The following is a 21,282-nucleotide window of genomic DNA, read 5'->3' as shown; positions in this document are numbered from 1 at the left end:
ATGGCGCACAGGTGAGGTGCCAGTTCACTGTGTAGTTCATGTAGAACACAGCCAGGAATATTGTCAGGTCCCATAGAAGCTGTATTCTTGGCCATGGATTGTGCCGTTTTAACCTGTGCAGTAATACTGGGTGCCTGGAGATCTACTGGTATTGCGATTGGTTCTTTGGTGGTGGAGAGAGGGGTAAAGTTGGCACTGAATCTGTCAGCCAGTATATTGGCAGTATCTGTTGGCTCTGTATAGGAGGTGCCATTGTGCAACAGCTCCGAGCAAATCTGGGTATTGCCGTGGAGATTCTTTACATAACTATAGAAGGCCTTGTGGTTGTCTTTATCTGATGCAATTCTGTTTTCATAGCTAGCTTTAGAGGATTTGATGAGGGATCTCCACGTTTTGTTTATGCTAAGGGAGTTTTTCCAGTCTTGGGACTTCACCTTATTTCTCATCAGATTCCTCCTCCTGCTGTAGAGTCTGTTTATGGCAGGGGTCCACCAGGTTGGCCTTTTTTTTTTTTTTTTTTGGAGGAGAGCGTCTTGGTTTTATTGGGTATGGCGAGATCCATGCATTTGTGTACGTGTTCGTACAGGGCATTAGTGCATGATTCGGCAGTCATGCAGCTGTTCTCCAATTGCATGGGTGCCGTGGAGTTAGCTTTGGAGAAGTTTTTCATGCTAGTTACCCTTGCGGGGGTGGGAGGGATGTGGATTTCCAAGGTGATTAGTTTGTGGTCTGATCTAACCAGGGAGGAGTTGACTATTGGTACAGAGCAATGGTTACCCATGTTAGTAATGACCAGGTCAAGGATGTTGCTACCTCTAGTGGGGGTAAGAATTTGCTGGTTACTGAATTCCAGGAAAACATTTGGCAAATGTATTGGTACAGGAGTAGTTTTCCCAGTTTAATGGAGGGGTAGTTGAAATTGCCCAGTATGAGAGTGTTAGGTTGGACTCTAATATTCTCCAGGGTGCTTAGGAACGTGGAGTGAGAGTCTTGGGTCATGGTTGGGGACCTATAGCAGGCTATGACCTGAATCGCTGTCCTATCTAATGTTAGCTGCACCTAATATCTCTGATGCGTCATGTTGGGCTACCAGTCTGGAGGTGTGCACATCCTTTATGAATATGGAAACCCCACCACCTTTGGAGCTTTGGTCCAAGTTCTGGGGCCGAAAGGTATGAAATGAGTTATAGCCTGATAGTTCAAGGGTGCTATCTGCTGCCTTGAACCACGTCTCTGTTACAGCACAAATGTTGATGTTCTCCATTTTAAGGAGTGCTTCGAGTGAGTGCATTTTGAGATTTAGACTAGCGTTGAGCAGCATGACCCTCTGATTGTATTTGTTTGTCGCTGTTACAGTCCTAATTTGGTCTTTGAAACACCGCCTAAAAAAGGCACTATAGGGGTGGCAAGAAACTTGGCCAGTATCCGGAAGCCCAGGGGTGACAGATGCAGGCTATCTCTGACAAAGCATCTAGGTCTGTCATTCATGTCATCCCAGACAGACAGATACTGGATCCCATTCTGACACCAGAAATTTAGCCAATTGTTGAAATCAATCATTTTTTGCTTGTACTGTGGTGGTATTCTGGGTGATGAAGGCTGCTCAGGGCTAGGGTCATAACCATCTGGGCTACATAATCCGAGAACTCCTCCATGTCTCTCTTCATGTAGTCTAGGGTGGTAGGTCTCTGGTCATTCACACCCACATGTACAATGACAGAGTCATATTTGTACCTGTTGTTGAGTGACCGCGTTGTGGCAGATCCTGGCACCTGACAGGCAACTGACTGTTACTTTCTCCTTATTCAGCCTAGTGAGTGGGACATCAGTGTACCTCACTATCGCGTCACTTATGACTAGTGTGTTGGGCATGGTGTTTTGCCTTAGGGGCTTTGGTTGAGTGGCGCATTGTTTAGGAGAGTTATGTGTCTCATGATTAGTGTTGTGGTGGTCGAGTGCGTTTCTGCCTTTGGAGGTCTCTGCTGTTTGTGTATATTTGTATTGAAAGCCTCTGCGAAGGTGGGTATGTGGTGTGTGTTTTTATGTGAAGGCAGTGCTCGTGTGTGTTCTGGAGGGCTATGTGTTCTGTGTGGTGCAAGTGTTGACCTTCTTCTCTTGACCAGCTATTCCGGTCTTGGCTGCAGAGTGCATGGCTTCCAATTTTTGGATGTACAAGTGCATCTCTCGTAAGTCTGAGTCTTGGGAGGTAAGAGGAGAGGGATGTCGGTGTACATGAAGCAGTTGCTACATTGCCTCAGGATGCCCAAGCTCACCAGGCTAATAGGAGAAAGCCAGGGAACTGACCTTTAGACATGCCTGGAGGGGTGGGCATTAATAAGTACTGGAGCCGTTTCCTTGTAGAACGTTTAGTGCTGGTAACACTGTGTTGTGTGCTACAATAATTGCTAAGAAGTCTGTTAAAGTGCTAGACTAATAAGCTAGTAAAAGTGCAGGAGAGCAGAGAACTAGCAGACCCAAGGGAAAAATTGAAGAGCACCACTCAGAAGCTCAGAAGTAGTCCTGGATACAGAAAATCTGTATCTGGATTACACTAGTTTCAGGAAAGGCAGGAAACAGTTTTTTTTTTTTTTTTTTTTTTTTTTTCTCAAGTAGAACGTGAAGTGACAGAAGATAATAAGATAATTCAATATGCAGAAGCTAAAGGGGTGGTAGAATGAGCTGATGTAATGTGACTGGGGGGTGGCCAGTATTATTGTAAAGTCTTTCAAAACGTATTACTTAATATAAATAGGTGGTAATAATGTTTATACCCAATGTTTATAATACAATGTATTTTACTAGCTGTATCTATAAGTTATATTTCATGGATCTGTCACATTCCAAGTCCGCTTCTGATGTCGCATTTACTTGGATGTTTCATTACTGGGAGTGTCTATTGTCAACAGAGATGTGACATTTCAAGTTCGAAGACTTCTATTGTTTATCTTGAACAACTTTGCCAGTTTGATGTCAGTATAAAACATTAGTACCTTGGTAACAAAAAATCATCTTCCACTTGATGTTCAGTGTACTGTCTGCCTTGTTTAGGCCCAGTTAAGACAGTAGCAGCCTGTCCTGTCTTTCTTTCAACAGACGCTTCATCTTGAAGAGGCTGCAAACCATTATTTGTCTGTTCCAGCTTTTACCAGCCTGTGCAGTTTCGGTTCCCACAGATATTTCCATGAAGGAAATCTGATGACTCTAGCACTTCGGCAACCCCAAATAATCAGACCCATATGCCAACTGCTACAAACAGAGCTGATGAAAACCTCCCAACAGGCCCCACAACTTCCCTCTCACTTGGTTGACTTCCATTCACAGTGCCTGTAAAGCCAGACACTTCTGGTTCTCAAATGCTTTCTTTGGCAGAAGATTTAATTTCTTTAATTAGAGGATCTCAATCTCACCCAGACAGGGCCTCTCAGCCCCCAGAGAAGAGACCTAGGGCAGAGCCCCCTGAGCCAGTGTCTTCTGATGATTCTGCTGATGAATCAGACATATCTGACCAGCCTGAGGCTCCCTTCTCCAATTTTGAAGATTCTGATGCTGAAGAATCCATTCCAGCTGCTTCCCCACCAGAAGAATTCTCCTTTGGGAAACCTTGCATGCCATGCGAGAACAGTTCCAATGGCAGCAACAGGATTTTCAGACTCAGAAAAGACTTAGGACCTTTCTGCACCTCCACAGCACAGGCCCTTAGCTATACCTCCTGTTCTCTCTGTGGTGGATGATGCTTTCAATGATGTTTGCTCCGCTCCAGATTCTTTACCCCAGCCCTGCCAAACCAGACAGATTTTACAGGGTGCCAGATACTCATCACCACCTTTACAAGGCCCCACTTGCAGACCCAGAAACTATATCCCAGGGTCCCAAGGCAGTAGCCATGACCACAGCTAAAACCCTATTCCTTCTGAAAGGGAAGCAAGGTCATTAGACAGATGGGGTAAAAGGTCTACACTTCAGCTACTCTCTCAGCTAGAGCTTTAAACTGTCAGTTTCACATGATACAATACCAAGAGTTTATGCTTGATCAGTTAACTAAAAACTAACCACTGATGAATCTCTTGATAAGAAATATGTATTAGAGATGGTAAATAACATACAACAGGTTAGCAACCATTCCTTAAAATGTGGCTATGATGCACTGGAGGCTTCATTTAGATCAGCCATGACAGGCACAGTGATAAGAAGGCATGCATGGCTAAAAGAACAAGCTTTACGGATCATGTTAAAGCTAAGTTGCTAGATGCTCCTATGGACAAGACAAGTTTGTTTGGTACACCTGCCCAGCAGGTTATGAAGAAAATGGAAGAAAAGGCAAAATCTGTTCAAACTGTTAAAGATTTCTTGCAGGTTCAACCCCCAAGGTTTAGCAGGAACTGGCCTGCCAAAAATTGGTCCTTTCCTGACTCCACAAAATTTCAAAGGGCAGGAATAGGCGCTCCAGAGGCAGAAACCAATCCAGAGGAGGTGCCTACAGAGGACGACAGTGGCAAGGTAACAACAGAGGCACAGACACAGCCACTGCCACTACATCAGCGCAACCACAGTGACTTAATCCTAAATCCGCCTACCAGGGAACAAATAGCAGCTCCTCTAGGCGGAAAGTTAACCTTATTTTCAAAGAACTGGCACTACATAAAAAAGACAAGTGGATTTTACAAACCATAGATCAAGGTTACGGTTTCACTTCCACACTTTACCAGTCAAAAGAGGAATGCCAAATCTACCTCCAAATCAAAAACAGAGGCTCTACGCCAGATAATGGAGTTAGCAAACATGAGAGCTGTGGAAAGAGTGCCAACAGCAGAACAAGGAAAGGGGTTCTACTCCAGACTATTCCTAGTTCCAAGAAAGGAAAAAGTTGGAGACCAATTCTCGACCTGTCCACCTTAAATACATACATCATTGTCCCAAAATTCAAAATGCTGACCCTACAGCAACTTCTTCCCATGCTGGGCAAGGAGTCTTGGCTGGTAACTCTAGATCTCAAGGAGGCATACCTGCACGTCCCCATTCGACCAATCTGCAGAAGATACCTCAGATTTCTTGCAGGATCAGAGCACTATCAATTCTCAGCATTGCCCTTTGGCTTATCTACTGCCCAGAGTATTCACAAAATGCCTGGCATCAGTAATCGCCATTGCAGACTACAGGAATTCAAATTTACCCATACCTGGACGACTGCCTGCTACAAGGGACAACAAAAGCAAGCTGACAACAGATTTACAAAGGGTCATTTACTTGCTACAAGGACTGGGATACACAGTCAATTTACAAAAGTCAAGGCTGATACCATCCCAAACAAGGACGTTCTTGGGCGGAATTGGACACAGTACAACAAATGGCATTCCTGACTACAGAAAAACAAAAGAACTTCCTCTTTACTTCTTGGCACTAACAAAACTGAACAAGTTAACAGCAAGAAAAGTTCTGCAGGCCTTGGGCTTCATGGCATCATGCATAATCTTGGTCCCATTTGCCAGACTACATATGAGGAAACTACAGTGGTACCTAAAGAATTTATGGTCCCAACACAGACACAGTCTAGAAACAGAAATCCCACTAATTCCATGCTTAAAACAGGAGTTCCTATGGTGGGCTCAGGCATGCCAGTCAAACCCAGGCCTACCCTTTCGCAGATGTCAACCAAGCCAGACCATCACAACAGGCGCTTCAGACCTAGGATGGGGGCCCACATGCTGGACAAATGCGTGCAAGGATTGTGGACACAGGATCAACTTCGCCTGCACATCAATCTAAAAGAAATGCTGGCAGTAAAACTGGCAATCCAAAAGTTCAAACCATTTCTCAGAGGGCCAGTTGATGATAAGGACAGACAACACCACAGTCATGTGGTACATCAACAAACAGGAGGCACTCATTCATACCCCTATGCAGAATGACCTTGGAGCTGTGGACCCTGGCACTCAGCTACAACATTCAGTTACAGGCAATATTTGTACGGGGAAAGACAATACTCTAGCAGACATATTAAGCAGAACCACCGGATGCCCACGAATGGAAGCTGCACCGGACATCTTCAAGACCATCTCAAAGAAATGGGGAATGCCACAGATAGACCTATTCGCATCACCTCTCAATCACCAGCTCAAAAATTCTGCACAAGGACATTCCACCCACTAGCATGGAAAGTGGACTCACTCTCCTTCAACTGGAAAGGCCTAACAGCATATGCATTCCCACCTCTTCCTTTGATACACAAGGTACTACTAAAAATCAAGGAAGAACGTCCAAGGATAATCCTGATAGCTCCAAACTGGCCAAGACAGCACTGGTACCCACTACTGAAGAGCATGTCTCGCAACAAAATGTGGCCAATACCTCTGATGCCTTTGATGTTAACTCAGAACAACTACAGCATCATACATCCAAACCTAAAAACGCTGCAACTGACTGCATGGAACATCACATAACAGCAGCTAATCCAGAATTTTCCCAAAGAGTTAAAGACATTATTCTTGAAGCACGCAGACCTTCAACAAGAAGGAACTATGCTGGAAAATGGAAAAGGTTTGTCATTTGGAGTACGGAAAGAGGAAAAGATGTGTCAAACATAGATATGCCTAACATTCTGGAGTATCTGGCCGAACTTCTTCATTCAGGCCTGTCCTACTCCTCCATCAAGATACATGCATCAGCTATTTCAGCAGAATACAGCTTTGATCCACCTGTTTTTAGCACCCTTTGCTCAGGCAGTTCCTCAGAGGAATCAAGAATGTAAAACCTCCAAGGAAACCACCATTACCAGCTTGGGATTTAAACTTTGTGCTAGAAAAGTTGACACTATCACCCTTTGAACCAGCAGCAACAGCAGACCTACAACACCTGTCATGGAAAACTGCTTTCCTACTGGCAATAACTTCAGCAAGGAGGGTTTCAGAACTACAGGCCTTAATGGCAGTGCAACCCTTCCTAATCTTCCACCAAGATAGAGTGTCCATGAGGACTAATCCTACATTTATGCCCAAGGTGGTATCCAGAGTGTCTTTGAACCAGGCAATCCACCTACCTACCTTCTTTCCCAACCCACAAAACAGAGGGGAAAGAATACTGCATACCTTGGATGTACATAGACAGCTACGCTACTACTTGGACAGAACAAAAAACAGCAGAAAGACTGACCAACTTTTTGTAGCCTATGCAACAGGAAGGGAAGGAAAAACTATTTCCAAACAGACAGTCTCCAAATGGATAGGAAACTGCATACGATACTGTTACTCCTTCCATGGAAAACCAATTCCACAGAACATAAGACCTCATTCTACAAGGGCAACAGCCACTACCACAGCCTTCTTACGAGGAGTGGCAACCAAAGACATTATTGAGGCGGCTACTTGGACCTCCGTGCATACATTTGCCAAGCATTATAATTTGCCTCTATATTCCAGATCCCGAGCAGGGTTTGCCACTGCTGTACTGCAAGGGATCCTAAACACACCATAATCTACTTTTATCCTCCTCCCTAGTTGGCTATGGTATTCTACCCACTTGTTATGACTGCAGATGCATCCATGAAGGACATAGTACAGTTTTGTACCTACCATAAATGTAGATGTCCGAACTGGATAGCATCTGCAGTCAGGATTACCTCCCTCCTTCCCTCTGTGGTACTCCTAGGGTGTTTACCCTCCTAATAGCTAGCTGTTGGGGGGGAGTCTTTTATGGTGTATTTGTTTGTATATATGTACATATATGCTTATTGTTGTTTACCTCTATCTATTTGGAAACATTGGCATCTATCCAAATTTTTAGCCTGCAAGAGGGCTACTGGCATCTGGGGCAAGAAACGCTGAGGAAAATGGCGTCGGCTGATGCTTTTATACCCGAAGACCAACAGAGATGACGTCGGGTGGAGTGCGACATCAGCCGAAGCCGGACCCGGACTTTGGAATCCGGCCGACTGCAGGGCTGCCTGACGACAGGACAACCCACTTGTTATGACTGCAGATGCTATCCAGTTCGGACATCTACATTTATGGTAGGTACAAAACTGTACTTTATATTTCATTATTTGCCAGCATTTAAGTAATCACTTTGTTTGTTGCTAACTTACTTAAAGCATCAAGTTTGTTTTATGTAAACATTGATGAAAGTTAGTGCATTTTAATTTAGTGCATCCCTCTTCCCCCATTTCCTATACCATAAGGATTTTCATGTCCGTCATTGTTATTATAAAATAAGTGAAATTATTGGTTAAAAACAACAAGTTCACTTATTGTGATTAATGAATACAAGTTCCCTTTCCATATTCATAAATTGCCATTTTATGGCATATACTAAAAGTTTTTAGATTTAAATGGCAACATTCTATTTTGTATATTGTACATTGTATTTTTGTATAATCAGCAAAGGTTAAACTGAGTGACTGTCAATTTAATACTATTTGTTCAGAATGTGATTGTTACATTCCGTGACATTCCTAGTTCAAGCTTCTGTTGTTTCCCTTCAGCAACTTTGTCATTTTGATGACCTGTATAAAACATTAGTTACCTTGGTAACAGCTTAAGTATTATGTATGGTCAAGATGTATTATAAAACCACAGTTCAAGTTAAAGCAGTTATATGACTTGTTATGCACATTTACTTGTATGAGAAAATCATCATGCTTCCCCTTGATGTTTCATTAATAGTGTATGTCATTTATGACAAGTTAAAATAGTAGTGCTGTTATACACAGGCCCATGTTATTAAACTGAGTGTCTATTGTCAATTTAATACTGTTTGTTCAGAATATGATTTGTTAGTCTGTGACATTTCAAGTTCAGGCTTCTATTGTTTATCTTGAACAACTTTGTCAGTTTGATGTCATGTATAAAACATTAGTTACCTTGGTAACCGCTTAAGTATTATGTATGGTGAAGATGGGTTACAAAAACTACAACATGACTTGTTATGCATATTTACTTGTATAAAAAAATCATCATGCTTCCCCTTGATGTTCAGTGTATTGTACGTCCTTTATGACAAGTTAAGACAGTAGTGTTGTTATACACAAGCCAGTGTTAAGTCCTGTCTTTAATATCTGAATTCAGCAGACTGCTTCATCTTGTATGACGATTATATATTTTATGTCTAGATGTACTAAAATCATACATTACATAACTATTGTTTGTGTCGTCCCCCCCCCCTTGGCTGTTGCTTAGTTATTCGAGAGACCAGAAGCTGTAATGTTGTTAGCTCCTTCCAAGCGTGTTTATACAGTCCATAGACTTTAAGTTATGAGACCCTTTGAGTTTCTTATTTGTTGTGTGTATGTAAGGATGGAAACATACTTATATCAGTACATCAAGCACGGGCAACAATGCCCATCCAGTTTTGCCATAATACCATTCACTAGTTCATGTGGTGTGTTTCCAGGCTGTTCTTAAAATATCCAAACCAATATTTGTCCTGTTCCATTTTACCAGCCTGTTCCATGCAGTTTCCATTCCCACAGATATTTCCATGAAGGAAATCTGATGACTCTCTAGCACTTCCCGGCAACCCCAAACACCCCTATAATCAGCTTTCCCCATATGCCCAACACGTCTGAGCAAGCTCACCTCCCAGACCACTTGCAAAGGGTACTCCACAAGACCAAGTGCTCTTAGTCTTCATAAAACTCAGACTTCCACTCTTATGCAAGTCCTTAATGTGTTTAGACCAAAATACATTTTAAATATAAAATTGCGCTTATTAATTTTTTTTTATTATCAAGAATCAACTTAATGAGCTAAACGAAGTGTTGGGAGACCATAAATATCTGTACATGTGGTTTGAAACAGCCCTTTATATATATATTTTTTTTAAACCAAAAACGTCATTGCCAATAATCTTGGAGGCTCCTCAGAGCCATTAAGCATTATCATTACTCTGTCTCTGTTACGATAACAATCTGTGAGCGTCTGCTTTTGTGTTAGTATGTCTGTGTACTGCATACCAGAGGCTCGGGATGCACCTGAATCAAAGCTTCACTTCACTGCAACTTCAAGCCTAAATTCCCTCCCTTTCAGTGAGGCAGCAGCCAGGAAAAAAACAGAGAGTAAACAGATGAAAAAAAAACCTCCCAACAAGCCGCCACAACACAAGACACAGTCCTCCAACCCTCCCACCTCTCACTTGGCAGACATGCAAACAAACCATTCTCTGCCAAAATATCCCAAATCACAGTTCTCTCCACCCCCTTCCCCTGGATCAAGGGTAAAACACCAAATGTCAATTCCTAATACAAGCATCAGTAAACCTCGATCACAAGCTGCAACCCACAGCTTCCCTGAGACTAAAACGGCAACATATAACAGCTGCCAGACACAGCTACATCCACATACACTATGTCAGGCTTAATCAAACAGCACTTGAAGCTATGATACCTGCCGTAATTGATATTAATTATGTTTAGACAGAATAATGACATTTGTACTAGCTGCCAGACACTGCTGCATCCACGCACACCATATCAGGATTGATCAAACAGCACTCGTAGCAGTGATACCTGCCATAATTGATATTAACTATAATCAGACAGAATAATGACATTTGTACTAAGAGCTTGCTACTATTATTTAACCAAGATATACACATTTCTAAATCATACTTTAACTGAAGAAGGCATTAGTCTCCATGACAGCATTTTTTTTAAACACTCTACTGTTACTGCTATATGTATGTATATATATATATATATATATATATATATATATATATATATATATATATATGATGTTAATTTGTTACATTTGAGTCTGAACTCTGATGAATGGTACCCTGTTGAATTAGTTAATTAATTACTTAAATTCTTTTAAGTAAAATCAGTGAAAAATGAACAAGATAAGCATTCACTGAGTTCAAGTAGGGGAAATAGGAACGTCTGTATTATATGTTGCTTTGTTTGGCTTGTATGTAATGTAAATAGTAACCCATCTTGACCTACATTTGTTTGTGAATTATTGGACTCTTTGAAGATTCTGAATAAATCATTGCTGTTTTTCAATTGTTTAAGAATCCCTCCTTTTTTTTTTTAAATAAAAAACGATGACAAGTGATTTTCCATATCCGTTGATACTTTGAGAGATGTAGTTGTAAGAGTTATTTTTTTGGGACAGCTATCTTGGAATCAGTTTTTTGTTTCTTCTTTCTAGCATCAGCCCAAGGATTTGTTTCTTTTATTCTTTTAAGAGTAGGGGCCATCCATTCAATTTCATCTGGGATAGACACTGTCATTTTTGATGAGTATAGTAGCTTCTTCCAAGTCATTAAAGGTTCTCATCTTATTGGCAAAAAGTATTTTTATCTTGGCTGGAAACGCCAACTGTGCTTTAATGAAGTTTTGTTTCAACAGTTTTATTATTGGCCAGGCTTTTTCATTTGTTCTATTATTCTGGAAGAATAGTCATTGTCAAACCTTATCAGGCTTTGATTGATTGTATTTTAAGGGTGATTTTCTCCAAGCAGATTGTAATATTAGTTCCTTGTCCAGAAATGAAAGAAATGTTATAACTATGGATCTAGGTGGAGTATTTGTTGAGTTAGAAGCAGGTTTCCTCAGTGCTCTGTGCCCTTTCAATTCCAAATGCAAGTCCCTCTTTCAAGTCTAACAGTTCAGGAATCCAGGTTGTTAAGAATGAAATAATGTCTTCTCCTTCAGTGTTTTCAGGGAGACCAAAGATCCTTATGTTGTTTCTCCTTTCCCTGTTTTCTAAGTCCTCTATTTTGTTAAGCAGCCATGTATTCAGTTTAAGCAGAAATTCTTTTTGGAATTCTTCCTCATTGAGTCTCCCTTCAATGTCATTTAGAGAAGTCTCTGTATCCGTTAGTTTTGTATGGTGTTGCTGTAATAGTTCCTTAAGAGTATCACTCTGTTTTTGAGAATTTAATTTGAGGTTTTCCAAGTCATTTTTAAAGCCATCCATCTTCAAAGATGGTTCCTGTAAGGTAGATGTAATCAATTGCATTTCTTTTTTTAAAGCAGCATCTGGATGAGAATTCCTTGTTGTTCATATTCAGTGACTCAATATATCTCCAAGTTACTCGACAGAAACATTTTTGTACATTTCCACCAAAATTGATATTGATGTAGTTTAGTAGTTTATCTATAGATTTCTGACTATTTAAACTTGAAAATAATAAAATTTTCCTATTATACTAGTTTATGGACCTCTCAAAATTCACTGCTGTCACTTGGCCATCTAGGCTCCACCCCCTTGAAGGGTTTCTAATACCCAGGGATCTGTTGTGACCTGGTTCAAAGGGAAAAGTAGTAAGAAGGATTTCTTGAAGGGTTTATACAGTGACTAGGTTGAGGAGAGAGGAAGGGGTGGAAGAGGCGCAATCAGTTATTTTTATTGCACTGCCTGAGCTGCCAATCTTTCCGTCTTGGTTGTCTTGCCACTGTTTATTGAATACTTGCTTCCCTAATGTTTTGCTAGGATTGTTTAAATGGCTTTCTGTAAAAGGCTCAAGACTAGGAGGATAATTTTTTTCTGTACTTGGGGGAAAAGGGGATTGTAAAACTTGTTCGACCTCTGGAATCAGTATCCCTTGCTGATCTTTTTTTTTTTAAGACGTCAGCTGATGAGGTTACATATAATAAAGGGGAGCTTTAAGAATTTAAAACGTGACATTCTCGGGGAGTGTCTGGGGTCACAGCTATGTGCATTTACCAGTAACTAACTGACCGACTCTCAGTGGCTCAACACAGCATCCATGATATCATAACAGGATTTCAAAGAATGCTAAGTGACCACTGCTACTGAAGAAATCAGTGTCCTTAAAGTCCCTGGACTGTCTGGCTCATCTGATTTCCAAAGGCATGCCCACGAGATCCAATTAAGTCTTAATTTCCTTTTACATATCGAGAGAGAGATATATATATGTGTGTGTGTATATATATATATATATATATATATATATATATATATATATCTGTGTATATATATATATATATATATATATATATATATGTATATATATATATGTATATATATGTTGCCACCCGTCCCGTTGTCAGCAGGACACTTGCGGGTTGAGCTGCCTCATCCTGTTGCCCGCTGTGCAAAGTAGTGGGACTTAAAAAGTCCCACTTCTCAATCGCACTGAATTGCCATGGAAAAGCTCCAATTACTTCCAACTTTTCCACAGCAATTCAGTGACGTCACCAACCCGGACCTGCAGGCATAGCTGCTGCCTGTTAGGTCCGGATGCTTTAATTCGTGCAGCAATTGGCTGCAGTTTATGAAAGGGGTGGGGATTGGGGCAGGAAGAGCCCTGCCAAGATTGCGGCTGTAGGAGCGCTTTAAGCGCTTTTTCTTCTTTCGGCTGCTCCCGTTAGGGGTCGCCACAGCAGATCAACTGTTTCCATTTCTTCCTGTCCTCTGCATCTTGCTCTGTCACACCAACCACCTGCATGTCCTCTCTCACCACATCCATAAACCTTATCTTAGGCCTTCCTCTTTTCCTGTTACCTGGCAGCTTCATCCTTAACATCTTTTTCCCAATCTACTTTGCATCCCTCCTCAGCACATGTCCAAGCCAATTCCTAATCCTGTCCATCCTCGTCACACCCAGTGCAAGTCTTAACATCTTCAACTCTGCCACGTCAACCTCTGACTCTTGCCTTTTTGTCAATGCCACTGTCTCCATCCCATGTAACATAGCTGGTCTCACTAGCCTCTTGTAGACCTTTTCTTCCACTCTTACTGGTATTCGTCTGTCACAAATCACTCCTGACACTCTCTTCTCCACCCACTCCATCCTGCCTGTACTCTCTTCCACACTCGCCATTACTCTGAACTGTTGATCCCAAGTACTTAAACTCATCCACCTTCTCCACCTCTACTCCCTGCATCCTCACCATTCCTCTATCCTCCCTGTCATTCACACACATATATTCTATCTTAGTCCTGCTGACCTTCATTCCTCTTCTCTCCAGAGCATATCTCCACCTCTCCAGGGTCATCTCCACCGGTTTCCTACTCTCACTACATATCACAATGTCATCTGCAAACATCATAGTCCATGGGGACACCTGTCTGATCTCGTCCGTCAACCTGTCCATCACCATTGCAAATAAGAAAGGGCTCAGAGCTGATCCTTGATGTAATCCCACCTTAAACATATCCGTCACTCCCACCGCAGACCTCACCGCTGTCACACTACCCTCGTACATATCCTGTACCACTCATACATACTTCTCTGACACTCCCGACTTCCTCATACAATACCACAACCCCTCTCTAGGCACCCTGTCATATGCTTTCTCTAAATCCATAAAGACACAACGCAACTCCTTCTGACCTTCTCTGTACTTCTCCATCAACACTCGGAGCAAGCATTGCATCTGTAGTGCTTTTTCCTGGCATGAAACCATACTGCTGATCACTTATCACCTCCCTTCTTAACCTAGCTTCCACTACTCTTTCCCATAACTTCATGCTGTGACTGATCACTTTAATCCCTCTGTAGTTACTACAGCTCTGCACATCACTCTTATTCTTAAAAATCGGTACCAAAACACTTTTTCTCCATTCCTCAGGCATCCTCTCACTTTCCAAGATTTCATTAAACAATCTAGTTAAAAACTCCACTGCCATTTCACCTAAACACCTCCATGCTTCCACAGGTATGTCATCTGGACCAGCAGCCTTTCCGTTCTTCATCATCTTCATAGCTATCCTTACTTCCTCCTTGCTAATCCACTGCACTTCATGATTCACTATCCGCACATCATCCAACCTTCTCTCCCTCTCATTCTCTTCATTCATCAACCCCTCAAAGTACTCTTTCCATCTGCGCAACACACACACTCCTCACTTGGGAGTATGTTTCCCTCATTATCCTTTATCACCCTTACGTGCTGCACATCTTTACTAGCTCGGTCCCTCTGTCTAGCCAATCGGTACAGATCCTTTTCTCCCTCCTTAGTGTCCAACCTTTTGTACAACTCTTCATACGCCTTATCCTTAGCCTTCACCACCTCTCTCTTTGCCATGCACCTAATCTCCTTATACTCTTCGCCAACCTCTTTCTCTATATACTCTCCTGTACTACTTCATTCCACCACCAGGTCTCCTTGTCGTCCTTCCTCTTTCTAGATGTCACACCAAGCACCTTTCTAGCCATCTCTCTTTCTAGCTCTGCTGTAGTTACCCAGCTATTCGGTAACTCTTCACTGCCACCCAGTGCCTGTGTTAACTCTTCCCTGAACATCACCTCACAATTACCCATTTTCAGTTTACACCATTTGATCCTTGGTGCTTCCCTCACATGCATCCTCCTCCTCTTGATCACCAAAGTCATCCTACAGACCACCATCTTATGCTGCCTAACTACACTTTCCCCTGCCTCCACTTTACAGTCTCCAATCTCCTTCAGACTGGCCCTTCTACATAAGGTATAATCCACCTGTGTGCATCTTCCTCCACTCTTGTGTGTCAACCTGTGCTCCTCCCTCTTGTTAAAATACGTATTCATCACAGCTACGCTTTAAGCGGTTCTACAACTGCTAAAAAAATGACCGAGATTTTTTTTTCCCTAATGAGCCAGCAAGTCCATCCGTTCATCCAGCCAGCAACCCTCTCCATTTTCCTCTTGCCTCCATTACTTCTCCTTTTAATTCTTACATCTTGTACTACTCCGTTACTGCCTGTCCATAGAGATCCCACTAATCCCCATCCTGTTTCTCATCTCTGCAGTACTCTATTAAAATCTCCTCCTCTATCTTTTCCATGAACATCCCTCTGCCTAAAATCAAACTTCCTCCCCCTCAATCTCTAGCATCTAAAACCAAGACTAAGTACTTGACTTACAACCCATTTAATTTCAAATGTTACCAACTTCTTGTAGCCCTGCTTCTATCAGGAGATATGCATCCAAATCATGGGCCCATCCATCACCCCACCATGCATAACTCTACCTCTCCCAACTTAATAAACTCATCCTCTCCAAACAAACATATGTACTTTTACTCTATGAATGCCCGTATTCTAAACAGAGTTAGTGAAATTCATGACTGGATAGCCTTCCCATACCCCTGATATCATCACCCTAACTGAGACTTGGCTAAAACCCCAAACCTTTGATAAAGACATTCTCCCCCTGGTTATAATATACTCCGCATAGATCGCCAAAACAAAAAAGGGGGTGGCGTTGCTATTCTCCATTTCAACCACCTCACCATTATAAGTTTTATGAAACTTATCCCATCCTTTTCTCCTGCTGAACTACTTGCAGCTAACCTTAAAATAAATGACCACACCATTGTCACAGTAGCAGTCATCTATATTCCTCCAGGAGACAACATTCCTTTGCTCAAAAATATTCTTTCATACTTTTCTCAACACATCCCCAATGAAACTGTCCTCCTTGGGGATGGCAACATTAATTGGTTAACTCCCAGTAATCCAAACTCTAATACTCGTATTAATTTATATGGCTTTACACAGCTCATCTCCCAACCTACCCATACAGACAACTTTCACACATCTAGTACTCTTATTGACTGGGTACTTGTATCTATTCCTTCCAAATATCATAACCTTGAAACCCTACCAAACACCCTGAGCGATCACTCCCCTATAAAAGTGCTTAGGTTCACTCCCCACTTCTCATAACCTCCTAAATTGATCACTTGTTGTAAACTGTCTACCTTCCATCCAGAAACCTTTAATGCCCTCCTCTCTAAAGTAAACTGGAAATTCCTTACCCAACTCCCACTAGAAGAAGCAGTCCTAGCTTTCACCTCCACCTTCCATAGCATCTTAGACTCACTAGCTTCCCCTCGCAAAGTCCGTATTAAGTCCACCATATCTTCGTGGCTTTCAAAAGCCACTCGTACCCTTATGATAACTAGAGACAAACTGTGAAAAAAATGGTCACAAACTAAGCTGTCTGCAGACTTACAAAAATATTAAGAACTCGGAAATTTGACAAAAAACACATTAAACAAAGATAAAAAGGACTTCTATAACAAACCTCCCACAGCCCTAAAATCTAATCCTCAAAATTCTGAAACTGTATTAACCAAATATTATATCCCGGTAATCTTAGCTCCCCCAGTCCATGCCTAGACAAAACATCTGAAGAAACTGCCACTATCTCCAATACCTATTTTATCAATTCAATATCTAAGCTACTGAACCCTAACCCAAGCTCCCTCTACTTTTAACATCTCCTACTTTTCTGAACATACTGCTAATACTGTCTCCTCAAATACCTTCTCCCTCAAACCTGTACCTACTAGCTACATCAAAACTCTGCTCTTTAAATTAAAACCATGCTGAGCATCAGCTGACAATATTCCTTCCACTTTTTTTCTACTAGCAGCTGACTCTCTTCCTCTCCCTATCCTAAGTAATCGCTTTATCTCTGAATCTAAAAGTCCCTTCCATCTGGAAACAATGCGACACACTACCTATACCCAAAGGAGGTAACTCCTTTGATATCTCCAACTTTAGACCTATCGCTATCCTCTCGCCTCTCTCTAATAAAGTACTAGAAAAATGTATTCATAAGTTATGTAGCATCTAATACATCAAAATCTGCTTGCACCCACTCAACATGGCTTCAGGCCCAAACATAGCACCACTACAGCTCTATTATCCTTCCTCAACATTGTCTCTATAGCCATGGACGACCATAAACTTATTTCTTTCCTATTCTTGGACCTCTCAAAAGCTTTCAACACTGTCTCTCACACTCTTCTGCTGCACAAACTGTATAACCTCAACTTCTCCTCTGATACTGTTGCATGGTTCTTCAGCTACCTCACTAATAGATCTCAATCAGTGAGATGGCACTCTGCACTCTCCCCTCCTCTCCCTTTCAAAATGGGTGTACCTCAAGGGTTTGTCCTAGGGCCTTTACTTTTTAATATCTTTACTAATCAGCTCTATACCTCCTGTTCTCAGCTCTATACCTCCTGTCCTCAGTCATCTTTAGTGCAGTATGCAAATGACTCTCTAGTCATCACCACAGCCGACTCTCCCTCTAAGCTCTTCTCAGCTGCTCAGGCATCTTTTAACTTGGTTGAAACAAGGCTGTCCAACAACCAGCTCATCCTTAACCCTAAAAAAACAAAGTTGTTACTCTTCCTACCTAAAAAGGTCAACAATATTAAACCCTCCTTCTCCATACAGTCCCTTAATAACGCTCCCATTCTGGTAGAATCCAGTACTAAGCTGTTGGGCGTAACCATCAATCAGCTTAAATTTGACTTGCATGTTAATAACTGTATCAAAAAGACTCATTCAAAACTAGGGCTCCTTTACCGTAACAAGAAATTCCTTGCCTCTGAAGCCAAGATTACTCTCTCTCTCTCTTACCTACCTTCTACCCAGTCTAATGTACAGTTCTCATATTCTCACAAATCTTAACTCAGCACTCCTGACCAAACTCGAATCTACCTACAACAAGGTAGTTAGATTTGCTGCCCAACAAACCTACAAATCCCATCACTGTCGCTCTCTAAAATGCCTAAACTGGCTTGAATTACCACACCAGATTCTTCTCTCTCAGCTCCAGATCATCCATTTTATCCTATACCAGCCTTCCTAGTGCCCAGCACTATCCCCTCTCATTTCCCGTTATTCTCCCTCCCGACCTCTCCGAAGCTCTAACCAAGACCTACTACAAATCTACAAACCCAAGTCTAAATTTGGACGCAACATGTACAGCTATCACCCCTCTATTGCCTGGAATAGGCTCCCACTAGAAACAGGACCCTTACACATCCTAAACAACTTAAGACAGCCACCAAAGAGCACTTTAAAAGTCACTGGTCCTGCCACTGCACTCTCCCTCCTTAACATCCCCTACTTCTCATACCTTAATCTACTTTCTGCCCTTAACTCACTCTTCTCACTAGCTCTCTATAATCTTCCTTGACCACTCTTTCTACTGTCTTCTAAAATTTATTAAGCAAATTGTCTCAGAGAAACTTTCTATTGTAATTGTCTTGCCTTCATGCAACTACATCATGATAAAACCGGGTTTTTGTAACCATTTACCCCAGAAACTATACTCATCTTAATGACATATTTCTTTTTATACATCTTAAAATAGTTATGCTATACTCCTGATTATTGACACTGTATAACATTGCAGTGCATTGCTACTTAATGCCTTGTAATAATCCTGTAACATTGCTGTTTAATGATAATTTATAATGAAAATTGTATAATATGTTGGATCTTTTCTCCCTAGGCCTCCGCTGAAAAAGGGCTCTTCAGCTCAGTCGGACAATCCCGGTCAACAAATATAAAATAAATAAATAAATGTGGGGCTGTGCCCCCCACCCCCTTACTATATATACTCTAACTCCAGGATCGCACTACAGTGGGGAACAGGGCATATACCTTTCAACAAAATGAGTTTCATCAAATGAGTTTTCGGTGACGTGAGCTTTCAGTGAATTGTGCTCTGGCAACTGATTTTCAGTGAAATGAGTTTTCAATGAAATGAGTTTCAGTGGTGTGTGTTTTTAGTGAAACAAAGTAGACCCATATAATCATCAGACCTAGTACTGAATATAACAACATCCTTTGGAATGTATTTGCTTAAACATCTTACTTGAGAGACCTAAGAAGTTCAGATCTAAAAAGATTAACAGCTTTATAATCTTAATTAATGAGGACAGAACGGCAGCTCTCTGTCTGTGTACCCAGTCTTTTGTCAACTCCTCTGTGGAAATTTGTCTCTAGCATTTCAAACCATAAAACAGACAACCCTCTGTGGTCACCTATTCCATCACAGAATAAATGGTACCTCAAATACCCATTTCAAGAAATTAAGCCTCCATCAAGATAGAGGACATGTTGAGATAGATTTGTATCCCAACCTTTCCTTTACCTCTGCAACAATCTTCCACTATGTATCAAATAGAGTAGCACCCAGTGCCTCCTTAAAAGATAAACCTAGGTAATTGGATGTGCGACCTCAAATTCTCCCCCGATTTATCTTGTCCTGTCCTTGAGGCTGAGTTGGGAATTTTGAATAGGCTAGATCTGTAATGGTCTGCAGACTGATTACTTAGTACTTGCCTATGAAATTCATATGGATCCCATGGAGCAGAAGACTGCAGAGAGATACCTAAAGTTTAGGATATTAAGTGTGGTTGCAAAATTTGGTAATATAGATGGTCTTTTTTGTTAGATATCTATAAAAACTGTAGTATTAAATTTCAAGTGTATTTTCATCACATCACTATGTTGAGTTGTGTTGACTGTCAGCTTGATTTCGGTCATAGCTGTCCGATCTCTTCCAGTAATTTCACTTAAAACTAGTGCTTGCAAAGAAATAGGACTGCTCATATGTCTTCCCTTTCTGGCTACTATTTTTTTGGTCTTCAAAGGAATTCTGTTATATAGTGAATTATTCTAAAATTATGTAAATGCTGTAAATATAATCTCCAAATTGCCAACATTGGTAAGCTTGTATATATGATGCTATGGTTCCATTATCTTCTGACTAAATTGCAACTGGTCAAACAAAATTGACTGAATCACGATTAACTGAAAACTGTAAAAGTTTATATTTAGTATTTGACGGCGGTTTTTTGATCATAGGTGCTGTAGGGACAGTACCTCTAAAAGATTGTGCGGCTTTTCAGTGCCCACTGTCATGTCATTCGTCTCTGACACATTTTTTAGTGTGCCAGCATTGATATACTATGTGGCATTTTTCCTTTTCTCCACAGGTGTGCATCAGTGGAGTAAGTTTCAGTTGGTTGTCATTCAGTCAAATGAGTTTTCAGTCACTTATGGCCACTGATTTCTCTTTCAGTAAAATGTTTATTTGATCAGATAAAACTAGTGTGTGTAATTTCAGGCATGAAAATTTATTATGACTATAAATGTTTGTTGATTCTAATTTCATTTATTTTCCACCATGGAAAACCTTGTAACCTAAAGTTTGTGACTGATAAAAAGGAATACATTTTTTTTTCTAGTTGCTGACCTCTAGTGCTGTCCATAAATGGGGTACAGAAATTCATGAAGGCATCTACAATATGTTGATGTTGCTTGTGGATCTGGTGGCAGAAAGAGTAAAGCAGGATCCTGTGCCTATCAGTCTAATGGGATCGCTCACTATGGTATGTTCATCATTTTTCATTCGGCTTATGGGTAGATGATAACTTTAACAGCCTGTCATCAACTTAGAACATTTCCTGATACTTCATTTCACAATTTGTGCCATTTTGGATATTATTTTTTTTTCTTATGGGTCCTTGCCTGCCTGCTGTCAGACCTCCTTATTTTGACTTTTCTCCAGTCATTGATTTTTGCA

The 21,282-nt window shown here is 41.2% G+C and overlaps 1 protein-coding gene across 1 annotated transcript in view; it reads left to right on the top strand.

Moving 5' to 3' along the window:
* USP24 (ubiquitin specific peptidase 24) overlaps positions 1 to 21,282 on the top strand; it is a 4,679,666-nt gene that overhangs the window by 240,308 nt on the left and 4,418,076 nt on the right. Inside the window, exon 4 of the mRNA XM_044085508.1 lies at positions 20,945 to 21,088. Coding sequence (XP_043941443.1) covers positions 20,945 to 21,088 — 144 coding nt within the window. The remainder of the gene's footprint in view (positions 1 to 20,944; positions 21,089 to 21,282) is intronic.

This window comes from Protopterus annectens, chromosome 10.part0, assembly GCF_019279795.1.
Source record: "Protopterus annectens isolate FY-2018-M chromosome 10.part0, PAN1.0, whole genome shotgun sequence".
Taxonomy (NCBI): domain Eukaryota; kingdom Metazoa; phylum Chordata; order Ceratodontiformes; family Protopteridae; genus Protopterus; species Protopterus annectens.
Note: the sequence above shows the minus strand (reverse complement) of the source record. Positions and strands in the feature narration are given on the sequence as shown.